General features: G+C 46.0%; 1 protein-coding gene across 1 annotated transcript; it reads left to right on the top strand.

Annotated features, from left to right (window-relative positions):
• Positions 1 to 812: 812 nt before the first annotated feature.
• On the top strand, positions 813 to 17,825 carry oga (O-GlcNAcase). Its single transcript, XM_042704701.1, has 16 exons — positions 813 to 1,760; positions 2,495 to 2,546; positions 2,642 to 2,739; positions 2,849 to 2,979; positions 3,280 to 3,451; positions 3,600 to 3,698; positions 3,796 to 4,080; positions 4,340 to 4,498; positions 6,190 to 6,881; positions 7,326 to 7,500; positions 11,487 to 11,572; positions 12,853 to 12,957; positions 13,716 to 13,807; positions 14,055 to 14,247; positions 14,400 to 14,559; positions 15,468 to 17,825. Exons 1-16 carry the CDS (start codon positions 1,595 to 1,597, stop codon positions 15,602 to 15,604), a joined length of 2,802 nt encoding a protein of 933 aa, XP_042560635.1. The 5' UTR covers positions 813 to 1,594; the 3' UTR covers positions 15,605 to 17,825.
• Positions 17,826 to 17,840: the final 15 nt, after the last annotated feature.

Genomic DNA, 17,840 nt, shown 5'->3' with positions numbered 1-17,840 from the left:
ATGCTCCCAGTAATGATAATGACTCTAGCTAAAGCCAACACTAGTGGAAAACCAGTCAAAGAGATCAAGAGGGAGAAACTTGAAAGGGCCTCCACATGCAAAACCAGTCCTGTTTTGGGGTCGTCTCATTGTTGCCCCTCTAGTGCACCTGTTGTTAATTCCATCAACACCCATGCAGCTGAAACTGTTTAACAACCCCCTCTTCTACTTAACTGACCAGATCATTATCAGAGAAGTGCAATTGAATTCATGCATACCCTGATAAAAAAAAATTGTTCCTTTAATTTCTTTGAGAAACAGGTTTAGGTTGAACATTTTCAAACCTAATTAAAATATTTTAGTTACTTAATTGTTAGGTGGTGTGAGTAATTGGTCAAGGATTTCCAAAAAAAGAGTCCACTCATAAAACAAAGTCAAGATTCAGTTACGTGTATACTGGAATTGTATGGGTTAAAAAGTATTCCTTTAGAAGAGTGCAGACATTTACATTTACATTTAGTCATTTAGCAGACGCTTTTGTCCAAAGCGACGTACAAGGGAAGATGTTATGCACCAAGTGTGTTTGTTAATTACAATCATTGTCCATAAAACGAATACGCTTCATTAGTTTTCGATGTTATTTTAGCCCCTCGAAAACGTCTCATCTCACCAAAGCTTAACCTAAAGTTTTTCAATTTTGGGGAACTTGCAGGCATCCCGTTGACAACGTCCTGTTTTGTCCTGGTTTGGCACACGAGAATGACGTCAATTTAGAGATACCATAGACACGAGAGTACTACTCGCATAAATATGTATCTCTCCAATTCAACGGCTGGAAATAGTCTAGTAACTACCATGACGACTTGCTCATGCCAGTTTTGCACTTTAAGGACACGATCATGAAACTATTGCACGAGTGGGGAGTATTCTGGTGTTTAAGAGACATAATGCACAGCATTAGGTTAACAGAGGGATTGATGATCTTGGCTGTTTTCTAAAGTCTTGGTTGAGGGCTAGGTTTTACACTCATCACAACCGGTTGTGACTGGTTTAATCTAGATGGTCGAGCTTGCGCAGTAGGTGTAAACAGGAAGAAACCTCTTATATTACAGCTAATGTTCGCATAGAGAAGCCCAAGAGATCGCTGGAACAGGTGTCATATTTACGTTTTTGATTGTCTAATGTAAATTGCGCGAAGTCGGTATATTTTTCACAACAGACAGGACTGATCTTCAGTATGTAATTTATTTCATGCTGAAGCCTCTGAACGCTGTTGCTAACACCTAAAATACCCAGCTATACGCTAGCTAGCAAACGTTATCGTTACCAATGTACCAGGTAGACTGTTTGCTACTAATACTAGTTATTTGACAGAATATTTGTGTTTCATTAAGGGTCTTGTCATAATCTTGCATACATAGGTTAAACATACGGGGGTCGCTACGGTCTGATAAAAGCAAGATAACTTCGAAATGCTTCATCTTTGTTCGTTTTTAAGTCGACGTGAGGTGGCCTACTAACCTACTATTTGTGTTCCGCACAAATACGTCCCTCTTGCAAGCATAGCAACATTGCTGACATACAATATAACTTGGGAAGCTCGGAGTTGACAGAAATGGTTCAAAAAGATAAGACAGTGGAAACTGCCCAACCAGAAAATGAGGCAATTCCCAGTCCGGGGTCTGTGGAAGCCTGTGTCGATGCCCAAGTCTCTGTCGAAGGACCCACTATCGGGGTCGAGAGAACAGGCCGGAGAAAATTCACCAGCGGAGTTGTCGAGGGTGAGGAAATGTACCCAGTGCATGTTTTTTTTTTTTTTTTTGCAGTATGAGATATGAATTCCAATGTAAATATGCCAGTTACAGTAGTTTGCTTGAGATTGCACCATTATTGTTAGGGTTTGCAATTGCTTGATAATCTGTCACGAGCTCTATCGCTAGGTAGCCGATAGTCTAGTATTAGTGGTAACGTTTACTGGCGAGCTGAACCTGCAGAGTAGAAGAGTGGCTGTTTTACTGAGGCAGAAACCGAGAAATATTGGGTGTCATACCTGGCGAACATTTTTACCATTTCTCCTGATGGGGTGATTGCCCGTCGGATGGCAACACTGAAATTACTAATGTCAAATCTACACAAAGTGACTCTCAAATGTCCCTCATTCTCAGCCGATGATTATGGGAATTCAATTGTAAATTCAATTTAGGCATTGCCTGTATTCGATTTATTGATGATTACCATGGTGTGGTATATAACTAAGATCTTGTCTTAACATCTAGCCTTTTACTGCATATTTATGTCAAATATTACATTAAAGTTCTTGGTGGTATGCGGTCGTATTTTCGTGTCAATAACATAATATTAACTTGGTAAGCCTTGTGGGAAAGCTACTGGGTGTTGCCAGGGTATCGCCAGTATTTGAGTGATTTTTGCAAAATGCCGGTTATGAGCGATGCAGTGGCTGGAATGTGTACTGTAACCTGTGTAAAAGAACCAATTGTTTTTCCTCTGTTGCCAGGGTTCTATGGGCGTCCATGGACAATGGAACAAAGAAAAGAGCTTTTCAGGAGGTATTGCTTGTTGTTGTTTTTCCCAGATTCCATGATGGTCAATGCATTTTCTTTTAACACAATCAAATCTGAAATTGTGCTTTGCCATGTAACAGGATGCAGAAGTGGGGGTTGAACACATACCTGTATGCGCCAAAAGATGACTACAAACATAGAATGTTCTGGAGAGAAATGTATTCAGTTGAGGAAGCGGGTAAGACCTCAGATGAATGAAACATACTGACTTCACATTCTTAAAAACTCACTTGCAGGCTAAATAACATGACCAATGTAAATGCATTATATGGATTCATCCTTTTCAGAGCAACTTATGACATTGATCAGCTCTGCAAAGGATTATGGGATCGAGTTCATATATGCCCTCTCCCCTGGGCTTGACATCACCTTTTCCAATCAGAAGGAGGTGACCACGCTCAAGAGGAAGCTCGACCAGGTAAGAAACGTGCTTGACCAGAAATGCTGTTGTCTCTGAAATCACTTGCTTATACTCTTGTAGATGTTGCATAGATGATGATACTTCATGGCATTTGTTGACGTTATACTTAATAAATGAGCAGGTACTTGTATAAGCCACTGTCACTTTTTGTCAGTGAATGTATATGTGCCACCAATACATAGGAATACATTCTACGAATGTGGGCATGTAACTGTTGGGTTTGAGTCCACGAAGGGAGCTAAACAGTTTTTGTTTTGTTGTTAACCCCCCCCCCCCCCCCCCCCCCCCCTCATTCAGGTTACCCACTTTGGTTGCAAGTCTTTTGCCTTACTTTTTGATGACATCGACCACAATATGTGCCCAGCAGACAAGGAAGTCTTCAGCTCATTTGCACACGCCCAGGTGTCCATCACCAATGAGATCTTCCAGTATCTAGGAGAGCCGGAGACATTTTTGTTCTGTCCCACTGGTAAGCTAACACAGTTTTGTGTAGTTCGAGACAAACCACACAGTGAAAGATTGCTTACTTTGACACACTAGGCGAGCACACTGACTACAATGACTTCATAAAGTGATGTTCACCTGTATATTAACACATTTGTGTTGTGATGTCTTAGAATACTGTGGGACCTTTTGCTTTCCAAACCCGGCCCAGTCACCGTACCTCCGCACCGTTGGAGAGAAGCTGCTTCCTGCCATCGAAGTGCTGTGGACAGGTTGGGATACTGTGCACTATACAATACAGCATTGGTATAATAACACCCTGGTGTTCAGAGATGGTAGAGCTAATCAGTGGTAGTGTTCTCATTATAGGTCCCAAGGTTGTGTCCAAAGATATAACGGTAGAATCCATTGAAGAAGTGTCCAAGATCTTGAAGAGGGCGCCGGTCATCTGGGACAACATCCATGCCAACGATTACGACCAGAAGAGACTGTTTCTGGGCCCCTACAAAGGCCGCTCGACAGAGCTTATCCCTCGCCTGAAGGGGGTCCTCACCAACCCCAACTGCGAATTTGAGTCCAACTTTGTGGCTATCCATACCTTGGCCACGTGGTACAAGTCCAACATGAACGGCGTGCGGAAAGATGTCGTCATGGGTAAGTACCAGGGGTTGCTCAAGCAAATTTCTGTAGTGCCAATTCTTGAAAATTGTATGAATGTATTTATTTGAAATGTATTTACTGTTTTGTTATCTCAAATGAAAGTATTAAGGCATGTGTTTTTGACTCTACCAGTGCCAATCCACCAATAGAGTTTTAATTCTATAGCTTCATTGATGGAATATGAAACACAAGTTAATTTCTACATGCAACATGGGGATGGGGATTCATACTGGCGTTCCCTATGTTTCTACAGCAGACAGTGAGGACAGCACGGTGTCCATCCAGATCAAGCTGGAGAATGAGGGCAGTGATGAAGAGCTGGAGACAGATATGCTCTACAGCCCCCAGCTGGCCCTCAAGATGGCACTCACAGAGTGGATGGGCGAGTTTGGCGTGCCACATCAGTATAATAGTGAGTTCTCTCACAACATTGTGTCTTACATTCTAGCTGAACCACAGATTTTCACTAGAGTGCTTTTTGAATTAAGGATCACACCATAAAAAGCAGTATTATAAATGAGTGACGACCGTCTTCTCTAGGTTTTGTACATGTAGATTGTGCTTGTGAGTTTTCAGTTTTTGTTTTTAGTGGTTGTTCTCGTTATCCTTTCTGGCTTTGCCATAGATTAGGCCGAGAGGGACAATGATTACCTCCAGGGAAAAATCTTTGTCTGGCACAAGTGGCCCTGTGCAGTTTTTTCATATGAATGGTGTCGCTTGGCACATCTTCGTTCAGCTTAGCCCGGCGACCAAGCACAGCCTGGATTTGCATTTCCATAGGGGTACATCAGGGTCCACTCGCTAGTGTGTGTCTTTTAGTAAGGAGTACATCAGGTTCCACTCGCTAGAGTGTGTCTTTTAGTAAGGAATACATCAGGGTCCATCAGGGTCCTAGAGAGTGTGTCTTTCAGTAAGGAGTACATCAGGGTCCACTCGCTAGAGAGTGTCTTTCAGTAAGGGATAAAGGCTACCGATGGTGTCCCAACATGCAGAAATACAATGAAGTGGAGGCAAAGAACTCCACGACGCAAAGCATAATGTTAGTTTCCTCTGTTTATACCCCATACATATATTTAGGTATGTAGAACATTAGCCCACAAAGGAAACGTTTGGTTTAGTCTCAAAAGAAGAAAAGCTTCCAGGCCAATACTTTCCTTTAGTCAATGATAATTGTGGTTGCTTGGTTAAAATTGGTTCCATTATTTCCAAGCCTTGCTAACATTAATATTGGCGGTTTCTAATGGTACATTCGATTTACCTCGGAACTCAGAGCTGGGAATGACGTCACACCCGAGTTGACGTGTTACAAGTCGGAGAACAAATGCAATACCCGTTGTTGTTGTTGTTAGCAAATGTTACCAGATGTTAGTAATACCAGTTGATAACACATTATGTGGTATTTTGCACATACAAGCACTGTAGCGACATGTCCACAGATAGAAGTTGGACAGTACTGTGTGTACGACTGAATTAATGAGACACAAATAGACAGAACTGGCAATTAAGTTGATGCATAGGGGCAGCCATCTTGAATTCTGAAGTAGGGGTTGGTGAGGTTTGTCTGACTTTCTGAGTTGGAATTCCAACTTCAGGGGGCGTTCCTGTTGAAACTTCTGACTTGGACTTCCGAGTATAACTGGAACGCACCATAATTCTGTGTGGCCTACCTTGCCAGCTGATTTATTGAGTTTTCCACTCACTGTGGTAGAGATGACAATGGGCAGTTAACCATTCACTATCATTGTTATAGTTCCTATTCAGGCTTTCCAGATTTAACTTTTTAACCAGATCTGCTTTATACGTGTCCTTGATATACAAAAACACATACAGACACACTATGGTAAGCGCTGAATGATGACTGAGCCAATCACAAAAGAGATAGCATCTTTGACGTCATTCGGTGCATTTGGAGACAGACCCAGCGCGGTCTGGCTCTGTGCAGGAGAGGGTCTAAAATGAGTGCAGTTAGGCGGCATTTAATTTGTATTGAGAATGCAAATTAGCTCAGTGCGGCTTAGTGCGGCCATAATTGCCAATGGAAAAACCCCACTAGTCTTTATTTGCCCCCTGGGTCTTACAGTAGCTGATGTCTTGTCCTCACAGGTCGGCAGGTACCTCACAGTGGAGCCGGGAGCACGGTCATCGACGTCCCTTCACTGGGCAGCCCCTGCCTCGGCGCCACCACCACAGTCACCACCGTCTTCCAGCAGCCAATCATGAGCCCAGCCCCAGCCGCCCTGGCCCCCGAGCCTCTCCCGCTGGGCAAGGAGGACGAGGAGGTGGAGGAGGAGGAGGAGGTGAAAAAGGAATCGGACGAGGAGCCCATGGAGACAGCGGCCGCGAAGCAGGACGAGGCAGAGACGGAGCCCGAGGCAGAGGTGGAGGAGGTGGAGAACGAGAGCCAGATCCTGACCGAGATCGTGGAGGCCAAGATGACGGCCGAGGAGCTGCGGCCCATGGACACAGACAAGGAGAGCCTGGGCGAGGCCAAGTCGCCCGAGATGTCCGTGCAGGAGGACTCGGGCAGCGACATCGCGCCCATGCAGACGGACGAGCAGCAGCACCAGCTGCTGCTGGGCCAGGCCAAGGAGCTAGCCTTCGTACCGGGCCCCGACGAGAAGCCACTCTACACAGCCGAGCCGCTGACCCTGGACGACCTGACGCTGCTGGCCGAGCTCTTCTACCTGCCCTACGAGCACGGGCCCAAGGCTGTGCACATGCTCAAGGAGTTCAACTGGCTGCGCAGCAACAGCAGCGCCGTCAGTGTCAACTCGGAAGACAAGGACCCCGAGAAGGTGAGTGATGGGGTGGAGGGGAAACAAACAAACAAACACACACACACACACACATTCTGCCAATAGGAGATGCACTCTGTTCACCTGCACAGGCCTGAATTCAGGCAGATGTGTGGAATAAAGCAGTGAAGATTGGATTAGGACTCGGCAAAGCTGATCCCGGGCCAGCAGTGCATCAAATGAACAGGGCTCTCCTCCAGCATTGTGCTGAAGCTCAAACAAAATGGTGGCTGTACAGTTCATATGTCCCCCATATGGGGGTGCTGTTACTCAGCTTATGAACATTATTATGTCTTATCATATCAGAACATTTTTGAAGCAGGGGGAACAAAACTACTCGTTATGCCAATATGATATGAATGATCAGCTGTTAATAAATCCGTTTCAGTCAGTGAGAGTTGACTATTTTTTTAACATGGCCTCCTTGCCCTTGTGGGGTTGCAGGTGGAGGAGTGGAAAATAAGGGCGGAGAAGTTCGAGGAGATGTGCTGCTCCGTCATCCAGATGTTCACGCGCCTCTCCAACTCTGCCAACAGGACCATCCTGTACGACCTGTACTCCTACATCTGGGACATAAAGAGCATCATCTCTATGGTGAAGTCATTTGTGCAGTGGTTAGGTAGGTATGGCCCAGAGACTTGCACGTCTGCGACTGAGCCTCGCACGATTTACACAAACATGAACAAGAGCGCAGTCCCAGTCCCAGGTACACCTAGGTGAGAGAAAGTCGTTGGTCAAGTCTTCTCGTATTGCAAAGCAGTGACCATACCTACGCAAGTTAATAGTGACGCTTTTTACATTTCATGCAATCCTGCTCACACTCCCTTAGTGAAACATCTGTAAACACACAGACACATACACAGATATACATACCAACACACTCACACAGACACAGACAAGGACACACACAGACACAGGTGAAGGCATAGCCCTTGACAACAAATAGTCGTGACGTGTTTTTAGCCTCAGGTAGCATCAGATTTCAGCATCACCCCCCCCCCCCCCCCCCCCCCTTTGCACAGACACCCCGCCCCCCAACACACACACACACACACACACACTCCGCCCTTAACCAACACAGGTGCCACAGGCGTCATTCACTGCACTTTTTTTTCTGTTTTTTTTTTCTCTGTTGCATACTTTGATTTGAACTCTATACTGTGTAAATGCTGTTGTTTTCTTTCTGCTGACTGCATGCCACCTGCAGTGCCACTGTCCCCCATCCCCCATCCCTGCCCACCTGCCCCCAGAGAAAGGAAAGAAACCCCTAGCGTTTATTCACCCATTGACCAGACCAACTACTGTCCCAGCCCAATGCTAATTGGAGCCGGTGGCTAGGCGTGCCTGCGTGGGCCCTGTTGCTTGCTGTGCATCCTTAGCGCGATGTGACAATAATGTGACCTGCTGCGTTTCGTTCAGTAGCACCTGCTGCTGACCGTCTTCCGCCCCCCCACGGAGAGGTGGGGGGGCGCTGGGCTTGCGCGCATGCGAGCTCCGAGAGCAAGGCGGCTGGCTTAAGGCTATTCTGGTGCGCTAGATGAAAAAACCCCAATTGGCTGTTGTAAGTTTTAAGCCCCACTGCGTAGGATTGCAGATGTGTGGCAAATGGACGAACTGTCTTTTTCTACGGACTCGGACTAGAGTCTGTGTTCTCTGCTCCGCACACGAGCTCTGTGGATCTGTCGCTCTAACTGAACCCCATCTGAATCTGAATTCAATCTGAATCAACACATAGTTACACTGACACAGCAGAACAAAGGCTTTACCCTTTACTCATTCAAACGCAATGACACAGTCGAGAAAAAGCTCTCGGACTCCTCCACCACACATCAACACCATCCAGTGCAGATGCATGCAGCATACATATAGGTGGGCTCTGCCATAGGGCTTCAGTTAGAGGGATGGGTCTGGGCTGAACAGAGCTGGGCTGTGTGGAAGCCCGTTGATCTGAACACAAGCACCAGCATGGCCGGGGATTACCCTGGTAACCATGTTTCATTCACAGGTTTCTGAGCGGCTCTATGGTAAAGCTGCGGACTCACTGTGCACAGCAGGCAGCAACCCAAGCTGGCTGAAGCCACAACCAAAAAACATATATCTCTCTTTCTCTCTTTCTCTTTCACTGTCTCTCTCTCTCTGCCTCACTCCTTCTCCACCACTCCTTCTATATCCCCTGGTCTTTGCACCATTTTGCCCCCTCTCTCCTACTCTTTCCCTCTTTCTTTTTTTTTCTTCCGCTCTGTTTCTCCCTCCCTCTCCCTTGCCCTCTCCCTCTCTCTGTCCCTCTCTCTCTTTCGCTCTCTCTCTCTCTCTCTCTCTTGCCCCCTCTCTCTTCTATAAAATATAGTAGAGAATGCGGGACCCCAAAAGTGAGATTGGCTGTGATCAGTGTCCCCTCTGTGAGGCTCAGGCCACAGTAATACAGGCCACCCATAGGCCACCTAATCTCCCCAAAGCTATAGTGGGTAAAGTTCTGCAGGAATATTAACACATTTATTCTCTGTGTTAATGAACCTGTCACCAGACGCCTGTAAGCCGTGGCTCTGAGTCATATCGCAATCAGTATGCGTAAGGGATAGGAGAGGACACATTAGCGTGTGTGTGAGTGTGCATACATGTGAGTGAGAGAGAAAGATAGTGTGTGTGTGTGTGTTACACTACGTGCTTGTGAGTGTGTGTGTGTGTCTGAAGTGAGCACATTGGTCCCCCCCCTGCGACTGGCAGTCCCCACCCTCAGAAGCAGTGCAGCTGGCAGGCAGTCGGCACCTCACTGGTGCTGTGTTTGAAACTCCCTCTAACCTCCTCTTCTATTGTCTTGTCCCTCCACTATGAACAGATGGAAGAGTCCTCTCCAAGTGTCTACTGCTACTGGATCGCCAGTGGCCGATGTGTGCACACTGCTGAGCGCTCTAATCTCTGTTTGGGTCCTTTTGGATTCCTTTTTTCGCTCGTCGGAATTTTTTCTCGCTTTTTTTTAACTGCGTTGGATTGGTCTAATGTAAACGAACCGAAGTGAAATCCTTGTGTAGTTGATTTATTTTTGTATGAGAAGGACAGGCTGTCTTTGTTTCTGAAGTCACATTTGCGCGGCGATGGCAACAAGGCCCAGTGTTTTTAAAGCGAGCGAGCGATGAGCGTGATGACGGCGTTCTCTCTGACAGCCCCTCTAACCCTGTGTCTGTTTCTGCGCGGGGGCCGCAGGGCCAGTCCAGCTGCACGGGGCACCATCACCAAGGAACTCGCTCTGCCATACACTCACACATGTTGCTGCTGCTGTAATCACACTCCGATGGGGATTCTTCCAACTAAATATTATAAATGAATAATACCATGAATCTATATAATCTATACATATTAATGTCAGAATGTGTCGGAGCCTTTGCACCCTCTGTGCGTGGCCCCTGGATGTCCCCTGAAGTTTAACGTGTGAATCAGCAGTGGTTTATATAAAACTAAAAACACACACACAACCCTGATGTGAATTCCTCTTCGGTGGTGCCACTGTGAGCTGGTCTGGCCTGCCTCTTCTTACAGGATGTGTGCATAAAGATCCACGAACGAGGTCGTTCAAAACTGTGTAGAGATGGCTAGGTAGCAGAGCGGTACAGACTGTACGTGTCTGCGCTGGATTTGTCTTGTCACATGGTTTGGAAGTGCTAGTCGCCACGCTCACCAGCAGCATGTTGGGAGATTCCTTTCCCACTGAAGATTCCTTCCATTCTCTTTTGCATTGGGGGAATTCTAGGCTTATTCCTCCAGAAACTCGGCAGCTCGTTTAACCTAATTGGATTTGAGGTTGGGATTTTCTGCTCGTTAATGGTCAGAAAGGGGGTGGGTGGGGGGGGGGGGGTTCTTATGTTGAGAGGATGAAATGTGGTAGGGGGCGCTAAGTCCACACAGTTTTGCGTTGGGCGTGTGTGTGCTCAGTGCTTGGAGGTTATGTGACAAGACAGATGGACAGAAATGTGACTTCAGAGGAGATGTGGCCACGCCAATGGGGCTTAATCAGCTAAAGCTGCTTCACTCACTCCCACTGCCTTTAGCATCATGGCACACATGGGTGTATTGCACCTCAGATTCTTCCTGGGTGAAGTACTTAATCCCAGGTACTTCTAAATGAATGAAGATATTACCTTTGATCTGCTAGTGCAGCAGAATGTCAGACGGGAGTCTGTAGATTGCTGATAATCTTGCACTAAGATGGGAGTTCTTACCCTGGGCATCAGACACTCGATAGACATTACAATCACGTGACATTTGAATATTTTCTTTAATTTCTCAACACCATTACACATATCAGACCACCCTTACAATCCGCCATCCTCCTCAAAGAATAGCTTTAGCTGCTTGAGTCCCAGGGCCATGAGGTGGAAGCCATTTTAAATATCTAATGAGGCCATTTTAACGCTTTGGCCAATTTTTCTTTTGTTTGTTTCACGTATTCAGCGGGAAAAGGAAAAAGAATATATTTAACTTTCCTTTTGAGTGATTCGGAGGTAGACACCTCTGCCCCGTCCCCTTCACCTTTCCTCCCCCCCCCCCCCCCCATGTTCTCAGCGAGCCCCCCCTCACGTAATGCTCTCCGCTTGGATGTGATCCCCACAGGGTGTCGTAGTCAGTCCTCTGCACAGTTCTTAAATGGAGACCCAGAGCCATGGGCCTTTAGGGGAGGTCTAGCAGGAGAGTTCCAGGTATCCGCTATTGATTTAACAGCAAATTTGTTTTTGAAAAAAAAAAAGTTGTAGTATATTTTTTGTTTTGATTTCATTTTGTTTGTTGCACTGGCGTGGAGCGAAAAAAAGGGAAGGGTTTGGTCTGTTAAAGGTCAGCTGATTCTTAGCTTCTTAGCTTTTGGTCAACGCCCTGCGCTCATGTTCTGTAAGCGTTAGTAGGCCTATGTCCGCCGCCGAGTGAGTCGGTACGCAACGCATGATACTGACGCAGGGCTGAATTTGAAACGTGGGAAGGGGAGTCACAGGGGCCTGTGTGCGATGAAGGTGTGTATGAGATGAACTGATGACAACATTTGAGTCTCTTGCAGCTGCTGGCTCGAAGGAGATGCTGCTTTTCCCCCAGCGCCCGCGACCTCACGCGCAGCTTGTCTTAAGGGGTTATTCTTTTTCGGTTTTGTCATGACATCTCATTTCTTTGCAGGAAAAGCACAGCATTTAAAAAAGTAATTAAAGTAATAATTATATTAATACATCCCCCCATCCCCCTTGCGCCTGCGCCCCCTTGCAGCTCCCCTGCGCCCGCGTGACCGCATGCGAGATCGGCCCGCAAGAAAGCTCCATGAACAAACATGTACATGCCAGCCAATTTTTATATTACACTATGGTGTGAAATGATATAATCATTTCATTAACGTTATTATTTAGGATTGAGTTGTCCTTTTTGGACACGTGCTGGTTTTAGTGTGTGGGCTTTGTTCCTGGGGCTGTCCCTTGTGTGTGTGCCTGCGCCGTTACCTTTCTCAACAGGAGTGTCAAATTGCGCAGCGACTTGTTTGCGAATGCCTTCGCACGGAAAAGGAGCATCTCCTCAAGCCAGTCAAGCCTTTTTCAGACCAAGCCTCAAGTACCTCACTTTTTTTTTTGCTTTGCTTTGTTATTTCCCTCAACCATTTTCTTTGTGTTTTGAAATGTGTGCCACCTCACGCTTTACTGTGCTTTGTAAACAGAAGCAAAAAAAAAAAAACAATCATGAAAGTTTAAAAGTTGGGAGTGTCCCTCGCCTCTGCTGGCAGTGTTGAAGCCAAACAAGCAGGTTGTTGTTTGACCGCTGTCCTGTAGCTGCAGAGTAGCCTGTGTTTGGCACCTTCATCAGCTACCCTGGCCTGCCATGCACTTGACGCTGGTCCAACAGAGGCGAGCGAACTCAAGGTCCAAGTGGCCTCAGCGACAGGGGTCAGGGGTCAACTGGGCCACCCTCTGACCAGGCACTGAATGCTCTGCTTTCTGCGTTTCCACAGCGATTGTTGCCAATAGACGGGGCAAACGATCTTTTCTTCCAGCCTCCGCCCTCCATGCCCACTTCCAAAATCTATTCCATACGGCCGTACTACCCCAAAGATGAGGTCAGTAGCTTCTCCCTTTATTTATGTCTTTCTTCGTCTATTTCCGTCTTTCTTTCTTTCAGTCTCTCTCTCTGTCTGAGTACATGCGGTGCTTGCATTAGTTTCTGAGTGTGTAATTCTTCACGGTAAAGTGAGGGCAGATTGGACATCACTCTTCATGCTGTCTTCCTTCAACCATGGCACGCCAGAGCAGTGCTGTTCGTCAATCACTGCTCCCTGAATCCAGTAGAATCAGAAACTAACTCCTATTCCCAGCTGAGGTGTCCCAGTTTCACAGAGTTTTGAGGTTAATCTGTAGTGTTACTGATCCGTTTTACAGAGTCAGCAGTCTCACACACACACACACACACACACGCACACACACACACACACCACCTGCATGTCTACTGAGGATTTACACTGCAGACGGCATTCATTCATTTAAGTCATGCCCAGTCTCATCCTTCAAGGATGTTGTGAAACCCAGGACCATTCATACTTTCTGGTCATGCGATGTGAAAACACTGTGACGGAACATAATTTTATGTGTATCGTATATCTGCAAGAACTTTGCAGTATATTCAGAAAATCTTACATACTCTGGTCTGAAAATATGTTGGCATATTTAAGCACATAAGTTATCAACATTACAGCTAGCTGCCCTTCTGCAGGCTACATTTTGTTTCCCACATTTGTCAGACCTCAATGAAAGCCAGTTAGAAAGCATCCTACTGCAACTCCTTACCATCAACTCATTTTTTTATTTATTTTTTCTAAAGGCTGATATTTACAAGATCTGCAGAGAGATGTACTCTGAGGGCTGTGAGGAAATGCCGTTCACAGATCAAGACCCAGACCTGATTGGAGATCGGTAAGTCCAGAGGAATTGTGATGCTTTGCCATTTTGGCCAAGTTGCCTCAGATACAGAAGAAATAGTTTGCTATTAAACACATTTCTTTGACCTTCAACTTGAAATAGGATTATTAATTTCATGATTAATTTGAATCATATGATGGAAGAGGAATCAGATAGCCTTAGCTTCCCACATGTTTTCCTTCTGATATATTTATTTGGTGTTCGGTAAAGATCTGATGTTCTGTATTCAACTCCACTTCAGGTTAGTGGGCGGCTTCCTGACTCTGAGCCCAGACTATGGCTTCGTTCTGGAGGATGAGGAGGGGATCTGTGGCTATGCTCTTGGCACCATGGATGTCAAGCCCTTTGTCAAGAAGTGCAGTGTCAGCTGGATCCCCTCCATGCAAGAGAAGTACACCAAGCCTGACGGTGACAAAGAGCTTTCAGACGCTGAGGTGTGTGTTTGTGTGTGTGTGTATCTCTCATACTGTTACAATATAATTTCCAGTATGCTTAATGAGTCACTGTTCTCAGAATTCCAGCATCCCGTGGCCACACTGTCACTTTCCCCCATTTCATTGGACTAACGCCCCCTCTCCTGCTCTAGAAAATGATCCTGAGCTTCCATGAGGAGGAGGAGGGTCTGCCTGAGTCCTTCCTCCGGAACTTCCCGTCTCTCATCAAGGTCGACATCCACGCTAAGGTCACTGACCCCAGCGTGGCCAAGAGCATGATGGGATGCCTCCTCTCATCACTGAAAGCCAATGGTAGGTTCTACCGGAGCAAGCCCGTCATTGCATTAGCTGTTGCTTTGTGGTGGGGCTGAGTTTGTTCTCAGTGCTGGGTGGTACTGATTAGATGGTCATGTCAGTAGGCCTACTATTTCAGTGCTGGATGGTCAAACATGGTTACATCACCCACACCAAGGAGAAGGTAGATGTCTGGATATCATTTTGAAACCGCTTCATAACAGTGACAGGTCTCCATCGATTCTTCACTGTTAGACCCACTTAGTCATTGAATAATAAACCAGTCGCTCGGTAGAGTAGTCCAGCCTAAGCCAATGGAATGAGGAAAAGGAGAGTTGAGTGTGAGTGAGTCTGACCCTCAGAGGGGGAGTTCTCTCAGGCATGACTGCTGCCTGTCAGAATATAAGACCTCCAGCTCCTCATGAATACCACAGTCTGGGAGAACATTGTTTAATGTGAGTAAGTGATAGGAGAGGAAAAGGGGGAGAGAGAAAGAGAGTGATAGAAGGAGAGGGCTGCGACAGGAAAAAAAAGAGGGTCTGCCTACTGGACCTGCGAAAACATGGCTCGCAGTCAAGTGCTGTCATGGGGTTTGATCTGTGTGTGGTCCCTTCTACCTCACCTCACTAAATGCAGCTTCTACCAGGGTTTTTTTTTTCTTTTTTGAAGGAGTGTTGTATTTCAGACTCTAACTGAGTAAGTGAGGAGGAGTGACCTTCACTCCCATTAGTGATAGAAAACTAAAAGCTTTTATGAAAAAAGGCCCAAAAGGGCAGTTTCATTCACCTAATATTTTCCCTCCGCCGTTCTATTTGCTTGCTCGCTCTCTCTCTCTCTCTCTCTCTCTCTCCCTCCCTCCCTTGTCACTCACACCCTCACTTGTATGCCTCCCTCCTAACCCCCTTTTTTATCATTGTTCTTCCCAGGCTCTCATGGTGCCTTCTGTGAGGTGAGACAGTTGGATAAAAGGATGTTGGACTTCTACAGCAAACTGGGCTGCTTCGAGGTGGCAAAGATGGAAGGCTTTCCCAAAGACATCATCCTTATGGGGAGGAGCTTATGAACCCCTGGAATGTGTTCTGAGAAGAACAACTTCAAAAAAAAAAAAAAGAGAGAGAGAGAGAGAGCGTGAGCGAGAGGGGCGGCATCTTAAAGGAATGGTGTTAAGAGAAAGAGCACAGACAGTGTGTGTCACACAAGGCCTTCAACATGTCTGCCATCTTTCAAGCCCCGGTGGTTACTTTGCTTTCCTTGTGTTTATTTTTCTTGTAGTTCACCTCAACAATAAGGTTTTAACCAAGGTAGCCTGTTCTTGAAGTTGTGCACTGAAGGTTTCTGTAGAACGCTGTTACTTAAGTGAACCTTTTTTTTTTTTTTATCCTTCCCCTAGACGCCTCGCTCAGGCACTTTAAACCCTGGTAAGGGGTGGGGGTGGGGGCTGGGGGTGCAGTGTTCCTTTGGGCTGTGGAGGGATGACTCTCCCGTGTCCATGGAAACTGAGGGCACTTGTACTGAGCATGCTCAGATGGGTGAGGCTGAACCACCATTATCAGTCTCCCCTGTACATGTGCATGTATGCGACTGAATCTGAATTGAGTTGTGTGGGTTGATGGGTCTGAGTCAGAGAGAGGAGTGTGTGTGTGTCTGTATGTGAGTGAATGTAACAGGAATAAACCCCTTACAAGTGCTGCTGTGAAGAGCGAGGCCTACCTACACCTCATGCAGACTGGCCTTTCTGCAGGACCCCAGCTGTCCTTAGCAGGCCTGAGCCAGATCATATCTCAGTCCACACTTATTCCAGCCCTCTCTTGAAGCCACTCTCACCAAGTAACCACATGTACTTCATCAGGGTATGTTTAAACAGCGTGGTCGGTAAGTGAGCAAGACCTCAGCTGTGCAGCCCATGTTGGGAGTCAGTGATGTTCACTCCCATCCCAGGGGTGGTGTGACCATGTGAGTTCTTCAGACTTGAAGCCCAAATGTGTGGACGTGAGAGGCTCACCTGGCCCGAGACTGCTACTCTTGTACGGACTAGTACAGCGGTGCCATGAAAGCACAGTGTGGTCTCAGACCATCTATTTTCTTTTTTGGTATCAGGAGGGGCTCTGTGATGGTTTTGCTCAAGCACAGAAATGCCTTTAGGCCTGTTGCCTTCTCCCATGTGTTCATGTAATGGGATATTTTTTTTTCCCCTTTCTTGTTTTGGAACTTTGTGACGGCAAGTGAAACTAGATGGAGAAAAACTTGTGGGATTTCTTGTCAGGAAAACCAAGTATAGAGGTAGACCTGCTCCTAACTTTGACCAATTAGTATTTCACAGCTGAAATCAACCTGTCCAATTCGGATCATTTGCTCTCAATATATACCTTGAAGAGCTTTCAAATAGACCAGCAGCAAATTATTTTTTTATGCAATGACGCTTTTAATTAGATACGTTGGTCCTGTAATATAACCTAAATGTCTAGAGGTGTTTTGCTCTGTCTGTATTATCTGTTCTCAGTTCTGTCCAGTAACGCAGTTGCCAAAGTGAGGAGAGTGGTGTCTCCATAGTGACTGGTGCCATGGTAGGTGTGGGGCCATCACTGTCAAGACGAGGCCTCCTGTGGCAGCATTTCCATGTGTTACATAATTAGGTGTACTGTTTTCAAGCTTAAAGATGAAGAAAAAGCACTTTTGGTCAAAAGATCAGATTTTTTTGGCATGCACTCTGATAAGTGCTTGGCCTCTATGGCTTTTATTTTGGTATTGCAACTTTTATTTATGAAGCATGGCACACAGGGAAGTGGATTTGATACCCAGAGGACGTCCTTGTCCCGTCAGACTGCCAAGTGGTCCTCCGACTCCATATCTGTGCAAATTTGATGCTCTACTTTAATCGTTAACCTCAGAGGTTAGGGTGACTAAAAAGTCATCACCCTGTTTTCAGGTTTTGTTGCCACCTTCCCCACACATTAGACTCCCTGGTTCTTCTTGTGTTGTTTTTGTAAATCAGAACTTCACTTTGGGCCCAACCGTTCTCATGTTTTACCTCTGTGCCCTTACTGCAGAGGAAGATCAGATCACCCTGAAATTACAAGGGCTGAAATGGTTCAAACATTCATTGGAGGTGAAATGGTGTGTAAATATATCAAAGAATGGCAGACATTTACAATTTTTTGGAATGGTTGGGGTGGGATGGGGGGTTGGACCTGTCTTGTAGGTATACTTTCTGTAAGATTTGTATGTAATATGGTTATTATTAATAATAATAATAATGATGATAATAATAAAACCTGTCCAATTAATGTATGTATTTGACT

This window comes from Clupea harengus, unplaced genomic scaffold, assembly GCF_900700415.2.
Source record: "Clupea harengus unplaced genomic scaffold, Ch_v2.0.2, whole genome shotgun sequence".
In the NCBI taxonomy this organism is placed as follows: domain Eukaryota; kingdom Metazoa; phylum Chordata; class Actinopteri; order Clupeiformes; family Clupeidae; genus Clupea; species Clupea harengus.
This window is presented reverse-complemented; position numbering and strand designations above follow the sequence as displayed.